This window comes from Haliaeetus leucocephalus, unplaced genomic scaffold (genome assembly GCF_000737465.1).
Source record: "Haliaeetus leucocephalus isolate CR32 unplaced genomic scaffold, Haliaeetus_leucocephalus-4.0 Scaffold164, whole genome shotgun sequence".
In the NCBI taxonomy this organism is placed as follows: Eukaryota; Metazoa; Chordata; class Aves; order Accipitriformes; family Accipitridae; genus Haliaeetus; species Haliaeetus leucocephalus.
In genome coordinates this window covers 973,064-990,321 of record NW_010972600.1, presented here as the reverse complement: position 1 = coordinate 990,321, position 17,258 = coordinate 973,064, and the positions used below count along the sequence as shown (strand labels likewise).

At 62.1% G+C, this 17,258-nt stretch overlaps 1 protein-coding gene across 1 annotated transcript; it reads right to left on the bottom strand.

Annotated features, from left to right (window-relative positions):
• Window positions 1–3,391: 3,391 nt before the first annotated feature.
• Window positions 3,392–16,825, bottom strand: EFNA2 (ephrin-A2). The gene is made up of 10 exons (XM_010563277.1): window positions 16,727–16,825; window positions 16,253–16,402; window positions 15,886–16,052; window positions 12,947–13,236; window positions 9,856–9,921; window positions 8,173–8,290; window positions 7,942–8,065; window positions 6,881–7,713; window positions 5,861–5,906; window positions 3,392–3,511 (listed from the first exon to the last, which is right to left on the bottom strand). Exons 1-10 carry the CDS (start codon window positions 16,823–16,825, stop codon window positions 3,392–3,394), a joined length of 2,013 nt encoding a protein of 670 aa, XP_010561579.1.
• Window positions 16,826–17,258: the final 433 nt, after the last annotated feature.

Below are 17,258 nucleotides of genomic sequence, written 5' to 3'. Positions count from 1 at the left end.
ATCCGTGTTTACCCTCCCGCTTTCCAGACCGGCTTCATTTACAAACAGCTCAGCCTGGCGCAGCCCTTCGCCGGCTGCCTGCGAGGAGCCGGTTCAACGGCAGCTCGGCCGTAGCACAGGGAGGGTGACAGCCGGGACGGGCTCGCTGGGGATGGGAGCTCCCGTCAAGGGGAATTTTGAGGGCTGCCACATTCCACCAGCTCTGGTTTGCTACGAATAGAAACGATTTTGGTACAGCACCCCAGAGCATCCTCCCCATAGCACCCACCAGCCCTGTGCTGGGCCAGGCCGTCTGCCACGTGGCCGGCTCCGGTCTGCAAACCCAGGGTCCCCCAGCAGCTCCCACGTTCCCAGGGCCAGACCCCCCCATCCCCGCTCACCCCAGCTCCTGCCCAGCCCCGGCTCCAGCCCCGGCAGCCTCTGTCCGCAGCATCCCACTCCCCACCCCATTAGCATTCATTGCAATTCTTTTCATTTGTTACCTGGCAGGGGAATGAAAACACGTTGTTCCCCCCAGCAGGGTGTTTCCTACGGCGAGCCCCAACTTTTCAATCATTTCTTGGCACCGCCGTGGCAGAGAGCGGCCCCCCCGCCCCCCGGGCAGGAGCCATTGCTATTAAAAGGCTCACCCAGGGGCATGTATTTTACATAAGACGCCGTGTACATGCTGTGCAACATTCAGGAGGATCATGCTGGAGCAATTGGTCCGAATATAATGCCGGTTACCTTGCGAGAGAGGAGCTCTTCGAGGGGAATGGATGCTCACTCGGTGCCTGGGGGAGAAATTGCTCCTCGGCAAAGCTCTGGGGGCTGGCAGAGGGCAGGGACGCGGATGCTCGGTGCTTGCTTCGCCTCTCCCACCGGCCAAGCTGGGCTCAGGATGGTGGCAAAGGGGCAGGGAAGGTGCCCTGGGTGCGGGCGAGGGGTACTGACCTCCCGAGATGCTCTCGCCCATCGCTCCCTACGGATGCTCCCACGCCCGGGGGGCTGCAGCAGCCCCCAGCCCACCCCTCCATCACCCTCCCTGCGAGGCCGCCCTCGCCCCCTCCTCTCCCCGGGGCGGGGGAATTAACAGCTGAAGAAAACTAAATGTCTAGTGGCCTGAAAAGTTTCATTTCCTGCGAGCAGGGCCCTGCCAAACGGCATGTAAAGGAGGCTGCCATCGCTGTGCGCAATTACACACTCGGCTGCCTTATTTCATGGAAATCAATGGCCGCAAAGGGACAGCGCGGGGGCTGCACGCACCCGCCTCCCCCCCTGCGCCGCCCATTTCGGCCGCCCACCGGCACCAGGCACGGCCCCGCATCCGGATCAGCCGGGAGCAAAGGTGCCAGCGATGCTCCGGGAGCGGCGATGGGAGCCGGCATCCCTCGCCACGTGCGACTCGTCTCTGCTGCGGCTCAGCAAACTCCCCGCTCTCCTCTCTCGCGCTATTTTCATAAATCATCCCCCCGATCTGGTATTCTCCTGGGTGCTCGGCAGCCGGCAGCTTGTTACATGAACGTTTCGGGTTGTATCGCTTGTACCTATCAGGAGATAAGGCTGGGGAGAGGGATGGTGGGAGGGAAGGCAGGGAGTGAAGTGCAGATGTGACAGCCAGGTAGCAGAAAACAAGCAGCAGGGACGGCGGGTCCCCCCGCACCACTTTATCAGCGCTTTCCCCCGGCGAGCCCGGCCGCCTCTCACGGTGATGGATGCGCGCTCTTATCGGAGCCGTGCCGAAATGGGGCAGGAGCCTGCACCGGGAGCTGCCGGAGAGAAGCGATGGAGCCTGGGAGGTGCCAGTGAGCCCACGGTGAGCACAGGGTGCTGCAGGGTGCTGCAGTCCCCTGCGTGGGATGGGACCGGGGGATGCAGGGATGAGCCCCGCACGTGCAAACCTCGGTGGCCACCGTGCAAGCTGGTGGATGCAGGAGCCCGAGCTCTGCAGCACCCACAAGCCACGTGCAAAGGCACAAGGCCACGGAGGACGCGGGGAGGCGAGACGGTAGCCCGGCCTCTGGGAATTCATTTAAATGAAGCAAATTGAAGCCCGATGCTGGGGAGGGGTCATGGGGCAGCTCACAGGGAGGGAGCCCAGAGCACTTGGTGGGGTTTGGGGGAGGCAGCATTTCGGTGGGTGGGCTGGCCCGAATGGGGGTCAGGGTGCCGGCAAGGTTGGGGAATCATGCAGCCTTTGCAGAAAGGATCATTTTTTAGCACGGGGCGCTGCCAGCTCCCTGCTCTCCCTGGGGAGAGCTTGGCTCAGCCCGTCCTCGTGCTGTGAATATTTCCCTCGGCACACGGTGCTTGGGGCTGCCCCAGCGCTGCTGGAGGAGCCAAGGCAGCATCCCTGCCCGAGCACGCACCGGGTTGGCCCCTCCACAGCACAAATCGGGAAAACCCTGGTGCAAAGCATGGCAGGGATCAGACCTGCCCAGCTGAGCATCCCTCCTCAGGCTGTGTTTTGCCTGCAGGCTTCTGAATCTGGAGCAAGAACGAGAGGAGAGAAGGCAGAGAGGTGCCAGGGGGAACCGGTCAGTTTCTGGCCAGATCCTGCACCTCGCCGAGGTGTAAACCTGGATGATATCACCGGGGCTGGGGAGGCTACACCCTCCTGAGCAAGCTGCGGATCGGGCTCCTGAGCTGTCTGCAGCTGTAACTTCACACCAGGCGGGATATTCCACGGGCCAGTGGAGCACGGTGCGCCTGCTGCCTTCACGGGATTAACCGAAAAAACTATTAACACTGAAAACGTTCAACTGGAGCAAGGAGCGGCACGCTGGCAGAGACGCACAGTAGCTGCTCTCCTCAGGAAGGTGCACACCACAACCGGGCAGCTGCCGCCATGGGGGCTCAGGACCCCCGAGCTGCGCCGGGGCTGGCCCCGGTGACTTTGCACCAGAGTGGATGGGGAGCACCAACGCGGGATGCTGCAGGGTCGCAGCCAAGGGTCCGTCACCTCCCAAAACTGCCCTTGGAGGTGCAGCTGGGTCAACCCAACCGTGCCTGTGGCCGCCGGCACCCCAGCAGCCGCCCTGCCTAGACACGAGCTTCGTCCCCCCCCGGGATCGCAGGGGGCAGCTCCCACCACCCCCTGTGCGGCCAGACAGGAGTCCGGCAGTTGGTGGGAGAGAGATGGAGCCAAGCATGTCCTGGGCTAGGAGGAAGAGGAGGAGGAAGGTGCAGAAGGGAGAGCGTGTGCTGGAGCAGGGCTGTGCTGGGGGAGCTCCCCTTCACCGCTCAGCAGAGGAATTACGGCAAACGGGGAAAGCCACGGTCCACGAGCTGCCCCCATCCCACCCCACACCTGAGCATCTGGAAGGAGGGCACGGACCCAGCCCTGCCGCCCCGCACCAAGCCCTGGGGTCCTGATTAATTGGCGCAGCCGTATCCCGGAGTAAATCAGCCCTTAGTGCAGCGTGCGGAGGTGAAGCTGTATCTCCGTCAACCCTGAAACCCCGACCACCGGCACAACGGGGCTGTTGACCTCGGGGGCTGCCAGCGCCCACGTGGCTCTGAAGTCCTGGCACTGACAACGTAAAATTGGTGCTAGAGAAGACTCCGGCCCGTAAAAACCCATTTCAGACACCGCCAGCCATTCGTGACATCCCCCCCCCCGCTGCCTCCCACCTGCCTGCGGTGCCGGCCGCGCTCGGCAGCATCACCCCGGCAGCTGCTCCGGCTGCGATTGCAGCCCCCCCCAACCCAACAGCACCCCAGGGAAAGGGGGTGCTGGGGAAGCCCCATCCCATCCCTCAGCCCTGGCTCTCCCCTGCTCCAGCCCGCTGCCCTGGGGACACCCAGACCCCTGCTCATCCCTGTACCCCATCCTGCCCCCTTGCCTCCCCCCCATGGCTGACGGCAAAATCCCAACTGCAGCTGGGACTAAGGATATTTGGGGGCTTATGGGGCTGTCGGTGGTTGTGGAACCCCCCCTGGGGCTGTTTCCTTCCCCTTCCTTCCCACACGCTGCCACATTTACGGAGAAGAGATTTAAGACGTGTTTCATTTCTCCAGGTCAGTGTGCAGAGGAAATCTTTTTTTTCCAGCAGTGCCAGACACTTTAAATAAGGAAGGAGACGGGAATCCCACTCCCGTTCCCTGACAGCCCGTCTGCTGCGGCGGGTTATCACCCCGGCATCACCGCAGCCTCCAACCGGGCAGGCAGCCGCCATTCCCCCGCACGGTAACGTGGATGCTGCCGATGGGATAAGTCGGTGAGAAGCGGCAACGCTCGGGAAGGGAACGACCAGGGGCTCGACTCCGCGGTGGCCGTTTCAGCCCGTTACGGGCTGCGTTAATAACCCCGCTCCCATCACCCGTGCGCCGGCGTTTGCGTGTGGGTGCTGCAGCGGGTCCCCGCGTCCCCTCTCCCCTTTGCACGAGGCTGTCGGGACCCTCAAGGCGCAGGGACCCCCGTGCACGGGGCGGGTGGGAGACGCAGGGTGCCTGGCCGTGCCCTGGCCGCATCGGCAGCCCCAGTCCCGTGTGCCCCCATCCAGCCCCGGGTTAAATATAATAAAAGGACTGAACTGCGCCGGCGGGCGATACCTGGTGGGCGATACCCGGCGGTGCCGGCCCCGGCGAGATGCAGCAGGAGGAGCATCTGAGGCTGGACCAGCTCTCCATCACCACGAGTCCTTAAATCAAACCTCACCGCTTCTGTGAGAGAAACGGGCTGCCTGATCTAAATGATCCCTTTCAGGCCTTAAAAATCCATGACTCTATTAATTACTAACGATGATCCGTCTCAGCCTTGTGCCTGCCAGTTTGCTATTTTTAACTCCGTATTTCCAACCCCCAGTGTTAAAAAAATCATGAGTCAGGCCTCAAAAAACCCTACTGACTGGGTCTAAAAAATGGCCTTTTTTTGGTAAGTCCCTGCCGGGCTCTCTCCCTGGCACTTTTCACTGCCTGAGCCCATCGCTGGCAGAGCCGGCAGCAACTGCAGAGCTCGATGTAGCACCCACCTCCCCAGCGGTGGGTGGTATTTCTCCCTGCTCCTGGCACACAGATGGCCCTTATTAAAAAGCAAAATTAGTCTTTCACTCTCTCGTGGCAAACTTCAGAGCCTCGATCAGCTGTACGAGCCTGAATTAATTAACAGCGGATTGTTCCTATTCTGCTAATTATGCTGAAATACACATTAAACGGCGGGAACGAACACGGGCCGCACAAAAAAGTTACTTCGTACTTATGGAACAAAAAGAGCAGGCGAGCGGGTGCCCTGCCCTCCCCGGCTGGGTCTGCTCTTCCAAGGGGTGGGAGTCGCGACAGGGTTAGCCAAGGACGCTTGCGATGCCACGTACGAGCGGCCTGTCCCGGCTTTGGTGGCCTCCCGGGATGTCACCCGTTGGTGGCCCAACGCTGCCCCAGCACGGGGGAAACTGAGGCAGAGGTGGGCGAGCAGCCGGGGCTGCCACGGCACCCGGGGAGACGCCGGAGCATCCCAGCCCTGAGCACCCACCCGCCGGGCTGCATCGCCTCCGATAATTAAGTACTATCAACAATTGCATATTAATTAATTTAATATCCATTATTATTCATTAACGCGGTAATTAAATCCTTCCCGTAATTAACACACCACCCAGCAGAGCGGTCTGGTGTCTCAGCCCCATTGCACCAGGGGAGAGGGCTGCACGGGGAGCGGGGACGGAGCCGAGCGCGGCCGCCCCGGTGCCGGCGTTGGGTCCCCCTGGCTCGCCCCCCAGTGCCGGCGGGGGACCGGACCCCCCCCAGGGACACGGTGCAGCTTGGCCCGCAGCGCCGCGGCATCGGGAGGGAAAGTCACTTCTCAAAAGCAAGGGCCTCACACGACATTTATTTTTATTTTATTATAAAAAAATACAGAATCCAAATGGGGCGGTGATCCGGTTACCATCAGCACGACGTCGAGGACGAAAGCGGCGTGTCTAAGGACGAAGCTAGGCGGAACGGAGACCAACACGCAGAACCAGCGCCCACGACGGGCTGCTCCCGAGGGACAGCCCGGCCACAGCGAAGCACCCCCAGCCCTCAGCACCCCCTCGCCTCGGCTGCCGGCCCCTGCCAGCCTCGCTGCCGCATTCGCTTTTCCACTCTCCCACAGTCGCTGTACACAATATAGATATTTATATATATAATCTATATATATATAAAACACAGACCGAAGGCCAGGTTTTGCCGTCACCTCTCCCCTGCGAGCCGGCACCGTGGCAGGTGGGTGCTGCCGGCTCCTCCTCGGAGCCCGGTGGGTGCTCAGCGCCCGGCTGGGTGGGTGCCCTCCCTCATCCCCTCAATAAACACGATGCTTTCGCTCGCCTTTGAGAACCACGACCTGGTCTGGACACACGGGGACAGGGATGGGACGGCAGGGAATGCGATTTTTTTTTATTGGGTGGGTTTTTTTTGTATTTTTTGGATGGTCAAGATGAGCTTATTGCGAGATTTCAGCTTCCTAGTCTAAAAAATAAAAATAAAATAAAAATAAGATAAACCCTTCCATAAAATTCATTCTCAACAATACATAAAAAAAACCGCTCACAGTATAGCGCTGTATGTACAGGGACGGAGCCCCCGCCGGCCCCCCTGCTGCCGGAAGGGTCTGGGGTGCGCTCGGAAAAGGCGCCCGCAGGAGGGGCTTCGGCCGGGTCCGAGCCCATTGCCGTCGTCCCCCAGGACCACCGACCCCCCGGGGCGTGGGGATGGCTCTGCGGGATGGCACGGGACCCCCCCCAGGTGGGACAGCCCCAGATTTAAGGCGAGGAGGGGTCAGGCCCCAGGGCTGCAGGGGGGACCCCTCCCTGGGGACCTGCCACCCCTGGGGCACCCTGGGGTCAGGGCCAACCTTGGATCGGGGGTTTCGATGAGTTTTTCTTATTAATGTGAAGAAGGAAAAGGAAAAAATCCCCAAGCCCACCCCCGGAACTCCGGGGATGCCGGCAGCAGCCGGGGGGACAAAGGGGCAACTGTGGGGAGCGCCGCGATGGTCCCGCACGCGGCCGCTGGCCCCCCCCGTGGGGGCTCTCGCACCCCCAAGGCATCGGGGGGGGGCACGACGCGGTGCAGAGCAGAAGGCTGTGGAGGAGGAAAACCTGCTCCACGGGCAACGCCGGGCCGGCACGCTCCTCCCGCCCCGGCGAGATCAGCCCTGCCGCGGACGGGGGCTCCAGCCCCGGCTCCGGCCAAACACCCTTGGAGCGATCCCGGCTGCTGGGCGAGCCCGGCCCGCCGGCTCCCAGCTCCCGGTGGTGCTCCCAGTGCCAGCCAGCCATCCCCGGTGCTCTCCGTGCCGGCCGGCCATCTCCAGCGCTCCACGTGCCGGCCGGCCATCCCTGGTGCTCCCCTCGGCTGCGTCCAGTTTGCTTTGCTGCTCGCGGAGCGGCCCCAGGGTCCCACGGGGACGGCGGTGACATCCGTGGCACGAGCGGTGGGGACGGGGTCACCCCACCAGGCGCTCAGCGGGGACTCGTGTCCATCCATGCCCCCCCATCCCCACACCCCCACGGCGGAGGGGTGGCAGGGGAAGCGCGCCGCAGCCGGCACCGCGACGTCCTGCTGCCGGAGCGATGGCCGGGCTGGGAAGGAGTCTGCGACAACAGAGCCATCGGCACCGTCGCTGGCATCCGTCTCTCCTTGGCTTCTCGGCGCTGCCCGCGGCTCTGCCCGTGGCCGGGCGAAGGTCGGGTGCCGCAGCCGCCCCGGCGAGGGGCTCGGCGGGAGGGGGCTGAGCCCGGCCCCGTGTGGGTCAGTCTGACACGGGGAAGCCCAGACTGAAACAACCCAACAAATAAAAATAAAAATCTTTTTTCTTAAAAAAAAAAAAAAACCAACACAAAACAAAACGAGGACTCTATATTTGGTCTAGAAATGTAAAAAGCGACATCCGACAGGGAGGGCTGGCGCCGAGCGAGCCGTAGCGCAGAGACGGGAGCTTTCGGCAAGCGCAGCCAGGATCCATCCCACGGGGCAGCCCTTCACCATGCGCGGCACGATGTCCTGGCACGGTGCGAAGATGGGGACTTCACGCGGCAGCAGGATCCGGGCGAGCTTCTCGCCGGTAGCACCAACCCTCCACACCGGTGATCTCCCCAGGCACGTCCCGCTGCCGCAGAAGCCACGACTCGAAGGCGATTCGGGGTGGCCAGGATCTGTCCCCAGGCTGCTCCTTCCCCGCGGAGCCGCTCCCCGGCACGTCAGTGTTGGTGCTACGAGGCCAGGAGCGTCCAGACGACCGGCACCACCACGAGCACGGCGTGCGGGACCCTGAGACTGCAGCAGGAGTTGTTGCTGGTGAAAATGGGCTCCGGGGACTCGTAGAGGGAATCGTCTGTGGAACGGGAGGAAGAGAGGGAGGCATGAGCTGACGGTGGAGCCGTACAGGACGGCCGCACTCCGGGGCGGATCCTGTCCCGGCAGAAGGGCGGTGATGCTCAGCACCCCGGGGTTGTGGTCCGGATGCTGCTGATGCAGCAGCATCCCCCGCAGCGAGGAGCTGGGTACCGATCCCCCCCCCTCCAAAACCCGGCTTCCCCAAAGGCGCCGCTGCCGAGCCGCCCTGCACCGCTCCTGGGACCTGCAGCAGGGACACCAAGGCGCAGCTCCGGCAGCCCTGTGCCACGGGGATGGGCAGCGCAGGGATGCGACGTGTGCCCTCCGGGGCCGGAGGGTGGGCAAGGGCACGGGGCGCTCCGGTTCCTGCCCTCTAAATGGGATTAAGCAGCGTTGCATCCCATCCCCTCCTAAGCCCCCCTGACAGCCCCTGGGTCAGAGGCGGGTGCCATTGTGCGAGGGGGATTAGCCGCGGCGGCCGGGGCAGCTTGGACGTGGGGCTGGGGGCTGGGGACAGACCAGCCTGTGCGGGGCAGGGGCACCCGCTCGCCAACAGCTCAGTGGTCCCGCAGCTGAGCCCCGACCGGCGGCAGCCCAGAGCGCACAGGGGAACACGTTAAACGATGACTAAAGCTGTTAACGTGCTCCCTGGGCTTGGCTCGCCCGTGTGTGTTACCGGATTAAGGATTTTTAAGGACCCAGAACCAGAAAAAGCAGAGGCTGGTCCAGTCTGGGGATCGAGCATCCCCCCTCTATCCCCCCCCCCGGTCCCCTTGTCCCTCCCTGTCCAGGAGGGTCCCTGTGTGGGTTCACTCGAGAGCAGGGTCCCCCTGTGCCGGGCGCTTGCAGTTGAGAAGGTTTCAAGGACTCGTCCTGGCGCCAGACCCAATCGAGGGGTGCCCAGCCCGGGACAGCCCTTGGGGAGCCCCTGCAGCCTCCTCTCCCCGAGCTGCACAAAGGCAGCCCTTCCTCTCCACGAGGCATCAGCATAATAAAATCCTGATGTTATTAAAATACTAAAAAATAATATCATGAGAGATTTTTTCCCCCTATTATGCCCTAGTCCTGAACAAAACAGAATGATTTTTTACAGATGGTTTCATTATATTGGGTTTTATTTTAAAGCCATGCAAATAAAAAAAAAGAAAGACATCCTTTTAAATGGTGACATTTCGCAGGCACTCTTCCCCAGGGAGAGCTGCTGCCATTTGCTAATTACACGTTAACAGGAGAAGAAAATTATTAATTTGTTTTTTTAAATGGCTGAGTTATTTGATTCTGAAAAGTAGCCACTGTGCAGAGATTATTATTTTTTTTTTTCCCCTATCTGAAACTCAGCGGCAAATGTCCACCGTGCAGGCGATGCGCCTGCTGTGGTCCAGACACTGCCGGGACGGCTCTGGCAGGGCTGCGGGCACTGTTGCCGTCGGGGTGCTACCCAGGTGGGACCCGGGGCATCCTGTCCCCCTCCATGGTCTCCACTCGCCTGGGACCACCAGCCACCGCTGGACCACCAGAACCGCTGCCCCCCTGGGACCCAGGGCCCCCCCCCAGCTCACTTACTTGTTGGCCGAACATAAACCTTCAGCTTCAGGCAGGGTCTGTCCACCATGTTCGGGGGGGACGCGGCTGCAGAGAAGCAAAGGGGAGAGAAGGGGGTGGGTTAGGGGGGGCAGCGGCTCGGCCCCCACCATGGGGACGGAGCAGAGCCCAGCTCGGGGCAGGGACGCGTCTCAGGGACCCCCCGAGGGTCCGCGCACGTCGTGCCCCCCCCGAGCTCGCTGGGGAGATGGGCGGCCGCATCCAGCCCCGCTGCACAGGGCCGGGGATGGGGGGGTCGGAGTCAGGAGCGGTACAGCCCCCCCATGGGGTTTTCCAGCTCACGGTGTCACCGAACCTTAAAAGCCACCACGGGGGCTGCCCTGCCCCAGCACAGCTCCAGCGGCAAACCCTGCCTGCCGAGCCCGGTGCCAGTGCTGTTACGGCGCGGGGGGGGGGAACAACCTGCGGGGACGAGCCGGCTCTGCGTCCCCTCCCAGGGTCACCTCGCATAAATGCTGAAGCAGCTTGAAATGCGGATCATAAGGCTGCTCTGCTGCGGAGGCTCCCCGGGGCATCACCTTGGGCAGAGGGAAAAGGGGGGGTCCCAGAACCCGCTCGCTGCAGGGAGAACCCCCCCCTCCCCGCTCCCTCCCTAGTGCCAGGGGGGCCACATCCTGCGGGGAGCCCGGAGAAGGGGAGCAGAGCTGCCCCAACAGCATCCCTGGCACAGAAGAGCCCTCACCCCCCCCAGCCCCCACAGGAGGGAGGGAGGGCTGGGGCTGCCCCCACCCCATCCCAGGTGAGCCCAGTAAAGGGTCCCTGATGGTCCCAGCATAGCTGGAGCGACGACGGCTGGTGTGGCTTTTGTCCCACCGCCTGCGTCGCAGAGGGCTGCGAGAGCACAGGCAGGGCTGCACGGCTCTCCCTGAACAGGCAAAATGAGGATAAAGGCACAGAATAAAAATAATACTCATTGGGAGAGAGAAAGGGAGTAATTGCAATAATTATCTTGGTGAAAGTCCCCTCTCAATATGAGAAAATGTGATTTTTATATATATGTTTTTAAAGGAATTTAATTTTCTTTTCTCTTTTTTTTGAATTAAAGGAGAGAGCATTATTCGCAATAAAGTTTAATTTCAGCTGGAAGAAGGGGGAATTGGGATGCTGCTCGCAGGAGAGGCGGCAGCAAGGGGCCAGCCCTGCCTGGGCACACGCAGTCCCCTCCGGCAGCACCAGGCCACCGCCGGCCCTCCCCTCCGGCGCTTAGGGGGGGACACGGCGGGGTCCCCGGTACGGATGGTGACACAGGGGCCACCCCCCCGCTGCTCCACAGGACCCGTTTGATTTATTTTTACCAAATAAAACCACGGGGCAGCTGCGGAGGGACCACTGGCTCGGTTGGGTCCCTGGCCCCCCCACTCCCCCAATCTCCTCTTGACCCCTCTCTGCACCCCGGAGCTGTGCACCCACCTCATGCAGCCCAGCACCCCCCCGTGAAGGGGGCCATGTACCCCCGGACCCCTCAACAGTCGCATCCAGCCCCCGCACCGGGGTCAGCATCTCGCCCGTGCTCCCACGGGAACGGGCTCAGCCCCGGCACCCCTGGGCACAGCCATTTTGGGGAGATGCTGGGGATGCTGCAAAGCCTCCATGGTTGGTTTTTTTTTTTACCCTTCCCTTTTCTTTTCCTCCCTGGCGCTACACCCCACGCGGGGAAGGAGAAGGTCACGCGAGATGCTCCTGGCGCCTGCCGTGCCGTGCCGTGCTGAGCCGAGCCGAGCCGAGCCGCGGGCATCCCGCAGCAGCTCTGTCCACCGGCTCCATCCCCAGGGCCAGCCCATGCCCTTGACCCGGCACCGGGAGCACGAGCGCGTCCCCGTGCCTGCGAGGTTAATGGCATTCCAATTTGCGAGCTCGAGGAGGAGGTAATTTCTTTTCTTTCATGTCTGCTAAATACGGTTCCTCAAAGAGGCATAATTTCTAATGTTCCGCATGACATGAATTCTAACCGGTTTAGCAATGATCAGCTTCACCATTTACTTCTGTGTAATCTCTCCCTAACGACATTAAAAATAAAAAAAAAATAAAATAAAACGGGGGGGGGAGGAAGAGAGAGTTGTAGATGCAGTTATTTCGCAAGTGACATTTTACAGGGGGAGAGGGAGAGGGGGAAAAAAATGGTAATTTAATATAGATAAAAGGAACAAATTAAGTGGGCTGAAAACAGATGCTTTAGGAAAAAGGGGGAGAAATAATAAGGGAGATAAGCATGCCGGCTGGGTCCTGTGCGAGAAGAGAGGCGTCCCTGTCTCCCTGTGACACCGTCGAGTGCTTGGGGGTCATGGTTTCTCATTTATTTTATTTTTTTTTCCCTCTTTATTGATTGCCAGACTCCCAGTGCCTGATCTGAGCCCCATTAGCTTATTTTTCCATGGCTCCAGCAGCCTCCTGAGGAAGCCAGTCCGGCTCCTCTCCCCCTCCTCTGCTGCCCTGGCCCCTGCGTCTGGCCGCTCCGGAGGCAGAAATTCAACGAGGGGCCTCATCCACCCCATCCCGGGGACCCTGATCCTGCCACCGGTGCCTGGGGACCTACAAAAAAGTTTCCCCCAGAGCAGGTCGGCCAGCTTCGGCTTCATCTGTTGGGCGAGAAAGGGGAGCGCAGCCCCGGGAGAGCGCGGGAACACAGGGGAGCGTGCGGCAGAGTGCGGGAGCGCGCGGGGCCGCTGCCTGGGGCTGGCAGGGCTGTGCCACCGCACCGGTGCAGCACCTTTACCGGTGCCCGGTGGTGGTCCCACAGGGATGAGATCAGTGTCCCCATCATCCCGCAGTCCCTGGAAAGTCCCAGTCACTCTCGTGGCCAGCCCATGCCCGTGGCTGTGACTCAGCCCCGGCGAAGGCTTTGGGCACCAAATGTGTGCCAGCTGGGATCTCCACCTTGAGCCGGACGGGCACGGCTGGGTTTGGGGGCTTTGCAGCGTTTTGGGTGGCCAACGCAAACCAAGCCGTGGCTCAGCATCTGGGTCCGGTCCGCACCGCGGGGCGATGCCGAGGACGTCCCCAGGATGTGCTCGCCGGACCCCCACGTACCCCCTCCCCGCTGGCCCCTACTCACAGATATAGTAGTACTCGTGGCCGGGTCTGAACTCGAAGCCCAGCGAGAAGGGGGTGAAGAGCTGGAACTTCTCTGAAAACTTGAGGGGCCCGTTGGGGGAGTCGGGCCGGTTGCACTCCCAGCGCTTGAAGCCCCTTTGCCGGTGGTCGCAGGACGCGTGCCCCTCGTAGTTGACCATGTAGAGGATGTAGCGCTCCATCCGCTCGGGCAGCGGCTCCTCGTAGTGCGGGCAGTAGATGTCCAGGTAGTCGTTGATGCTCACCTCCACCGTGTAATCCCCGCGGTGAAACCTGCGGGAGAAGCCGGCGTCAGTGGGACCATGTTTCACCGCATCCCACCGTGGGGATGCCGGTGGCCCCGGGGCATGCTGAAACCTTGGTTTGACCGTGACCCCGGGCCGGATCCAGCCCAGCCCAGCCCTGCACCGCTCTCCTCTCCCCATCACCCCCTCCCAGGCACCCCAGCCCCCCGCCCACCCCAACACCCCCATTAACCTACAAGATTAACCCAGAGCCTCTTTGTTTTACGCCCGATAAACCGGCACCACTTGGTAGTAAGTCACAAAAAAATCATTATTCACGGTGATACCGTCGAAGCGTTGGCATCGCTGCAGCTGTGCGCTGCAATCCCAGTGTAATTTGCGTTTCTGGCACTGATTATCTGAGAGATTAAGGGATTAGCGGCGCTGGAGAACTCCGTGGCACATGCTGGCAGCTCCCGCCTGGCAGCCGCCCCCCCCGGCTCCTCGGGGCGACCCCTGCAACCCCCCATCCCTAAACTGCACCCCGGGGGGGGACGTTGCAGACCCCCAGCACTACTGGCACGGCAGCCGATGAAGCTCGCCGGCCAAACTCACCGGCTCCCGCAGGAGCCAACCTGGCAGCTTGGCTTTTTTCCCCCCCCATGTCGAGCACGTTTTCTTTGCTAATTAATTTGAGGCTCCTGCGGCACGGCCCTCCTGCCAGCAGAAAGCCCCCTGCCTTGGCATGACCAGGGATGGGGGACGCCCCACGGCTCCAGGGCCAGCGCTCCCGGACCCCGAGCGCCCCACAGCTCGGCCCCGGGGTGGTCAGTGGCTGGAGGGGTCAGCGCAGGCCTGGGTGGGATGGGGATGGTGGCCACGGCCCCCCCGGCCACCCCAAAGCAGCATCTTCGGGCTCCCCAACATCCCTGCACCCGCCTGAGTCTCCAGCGGCCGTGAGCAGGGCTGAGATTGGCTCCAACTCATCACACGGGGCACCCCAAGCTTCCATCCCTGCATCCCCGGGGCAGCCGAGCGCTGACAGGGCAGGTGGGGATGGCAGCGAAGTGCTGGTGGTGGGAGAGGGTGACCCTAAAGGCACCCAGCACCCCAAAAAGGGAAGGGGGGACCGAAGACAGGAGGCAGGGAGGAGGGGGGCTGGTCTTCCAGCCTCGCCAGAGCCACCGAGCAGCGGCGTCCAGCCCCCATCCAGCTCATTACCTGCTTCATAAGCACTCTGATCACACAGGGAAATACGCTAATTAAGGAGAAGGGTTTTTCTCTCTCCTTCTCTCTCCTTTCCCGAGTCAGTTGTGCCAACCCTGCCCCTGGCAAGGTAACATTTTAAAATGTAAAATTAATACAAAGGGCCGGGATTTACTGGGAAACAATTTTCAAATGCATACAAAACAATAAAAAAAAAAAAAGAAAAAAACCCCCTCTTCTCTCTGCCTTTTATTTAAAAAAATTATTTATTTTAGTGATCATTATTAAAGCCCAAGCAAAGGCGACTGTAACGGGAGGGCCCATGCTTATCAGGTGTATAATAATAATAATTATATTTGGGGAAAAAAAAAAAATCAACTAACTGCAAGGGCCTTCACCAGAATGACAAATTGCTGAATTAAAGCTGATTAGCTCTGATAAATGGCACAGATGGACACAGGGGCTGGCGGGGGCTGCACGGAGGGGTCACCCTCTGCTGGGGCGGGGGGAGACGGTGGGTGCGGGGGAGCCATGGGGACCCTCAGCATGGCGCACCCCAGCCTGTGGTGGGTCCTGGGCTCCCCCCGGCCCCACTGAGCACAGGAGAGACCCCCGTGCCCACCCGGCACCCCTGCCTGCTGCCCCTCGGTGTCCCTGTCCCCATCCCTGTCCCCATCCCCGCAGTCCCCTCACCGCGGCCGGGAGCGGCGGACGGTGCCCAGGTGGCTCCGAATTGAGGACCTGGGGCCGGGGCCGGCACGAGGCGATGGTTGGTCCCGGGGGATGCTGCGCCGCAGTCCAGGACAGGGCTGGACCGGGCGTCCCTGCCATCGCACCGCGGCCGCAGCCCCCCGCGGCACAGACCGACCCCAGTGGGACAGGGACAGGACGGGCAGGGCACGCCCCCGTCTGCCATCGCGAGACACCCACGGGCTGCCCGAACCCTCCCGCGTCCCCTCAAGTGCCAGGGGGGCACCGGGGCTGTCTGGACCCCGCGTTTGGCGAGCAGGAGGGGGCCGGGGCGCTGCCACCCCTGGGACCGCGCGTCCTCAGGCACCGGGTGACTTTGTCTCGGCTCCGTCCTGGCTTTTCCTTGCTGGAAAATCTTTATTTATGTCTCCATTTCCCCCTGCTGATTCACCCCCTCCTATAAATATTACATCTCTGCCTGATCAAATATTCCCTCCCAGCAGCTCTGCCGAATGCTGCGACACGCGCGACCTGGGGTCCCAAAGTGGCCGCTCGGTGGGAGCGTGACCGTGCCGTGGCACCGGGCACCGCCGCCCCGGCACACCGGGCAAAGCCCAGCACAGGCGGCTCGGGGAGGAGGCAGCTGGCACGGGGTAGGGGCTTTTCGGAGGTGCCCCAGCGATGCCTTCAGGAGGGGGATGTGGGGATGGGGTGATGTGGGAATGGGGGGTCTGTGCCGCTGTGCCGGGCACGGGGCACCCCAGGGCTGGGCAGAGCACCCGGTGCGGGGACAGCGGCTCACGGAGCTGCTTTATCCTTGTTCCATCCCATCCCGAGCACCAGCCCTTCGGAGCCACTACCGACCTCTGCTCGGCGCAGGACCGGAGCTGCCACCACCTCGTCCTGGCTGGCTTCGGCTTTATGTCCCTCTGGCACCATCAGGCCAATAACCGTACCAACAGCCCGGATCTGGGGGTTACCGGGACGTGCCCGCATAACTGGGTGCTCCAGCGCTCACACCGAGCGCCGGCTCCGGCAGAGCAGCCGGCCCTGCGGTGCCGCCGGGACCCCAACGCCGGAGCAGCAGGGAGGGAGGACGGATCCAACACACAGCACCCCGAAAGCCGCCCCCCGAGCAGCGGCACCCGTGCAGAGACCCGAGCACCCACCGTAGGCACCGGGCCGGCATCGGCGCGGAGCAACCGAGCGCGCGGGGAGAGGCGCCGGCACTCAGACACGCTCAGATAACCGAATTTGCTCACAGAGGCGCGTGGCGGAGGCTCACGCCGAGCCAGCCCCGTGCGCACGCACGGAGCCGTCTGTTAATTTGTTATCGTTTAAGTCATTCAGTTCGCAAAATGTCAACAGCATTTTAAAAACCCGCCACCTGGAAAGCGCGCTGTCGCCCCGTGTAATACCCGCAGCAGGGCTGCCAGGCCGCGCTAATTAAAATGAGTGGGATTTGAACTGTCTAAACGAGGCACATCGCTAATTCGTCTGCTTCAAAATAGAAAAAATAAAATACGCCTTTCAGCAGGGCAGGGAAGGGCGAGCGGCTGGGGCCGAGACGGATGCCAGCAGCCCCTCTCCTGCTCCCCGCGTTCGGCACGCTCCACGTCAGCGGGAGCTGCAGCGTTGCAAACCGCAGCCGGGGCCCCTCCGGGAGCTGTGGCGGGCGCCCGGGCAGAGCCCTGTGCCTGGCACAGCCCGCTGCGGTCTGGCACACGCTGCAGTCCCGGCATCCGCGTCTCGGACGCGCGCTGCGGTTTCTGGGTGCCAGCCTGGGGCGAGCGGGGCACGGAGCCCTGTCCCCACCTCCGCCGAGCCCTCGAGTCCCCGAGACACAGGGACGCTGGCTCAGGGCAAATCCATGGATCTTTGGTCCACTGGGAATTGCAGTAAGCGAGAGGAGAGACGCCCCCCCCCAGCTTTGGCACACCGACAAACACCAATTCATGACGTTTTCAAGCCAAAGGAAAAACTCAGCTTTGAGCAAATCCAGGTTTCGGTTACTCCGCCTGGAAAAGCGCAGCCCCGGCCCCTCTTGGCAGCAGGGACCCCACGTCCCCCGGCCACGGAACCGGGGCAGGTCCCCTCGCCACGGTCCCAGGGCTGCGGGAGGCAGCCGGGTTATTCTCCATCCAGCAGCTACGAGGTAATTACCGTCTCCTCAGC

Coding starts and splice junctions, on each gene's coding strand:
- EFNA2 (XM_010563277.1), bottom strand. CDS start 16,825: ATGCCGGGACTGCAGCGTGTGCCAGACCGCAGCGGGCTGTGCCAGGCA. Junction 7,714..7,941: donor AGGACATCGTGCCGCGCATG/GTGAAGGGCTGC, acceptor TCCCCGTGTCAG/ACTGACCCACACGGGGCCGG. Junction 5,907..6,880: donor GCATCCCCGGAGTTCCGGGG/GTGGGCTTGGGG, acceptor CGTTCCGCCTAG/CTTCGTCCTTAGACACGCCG.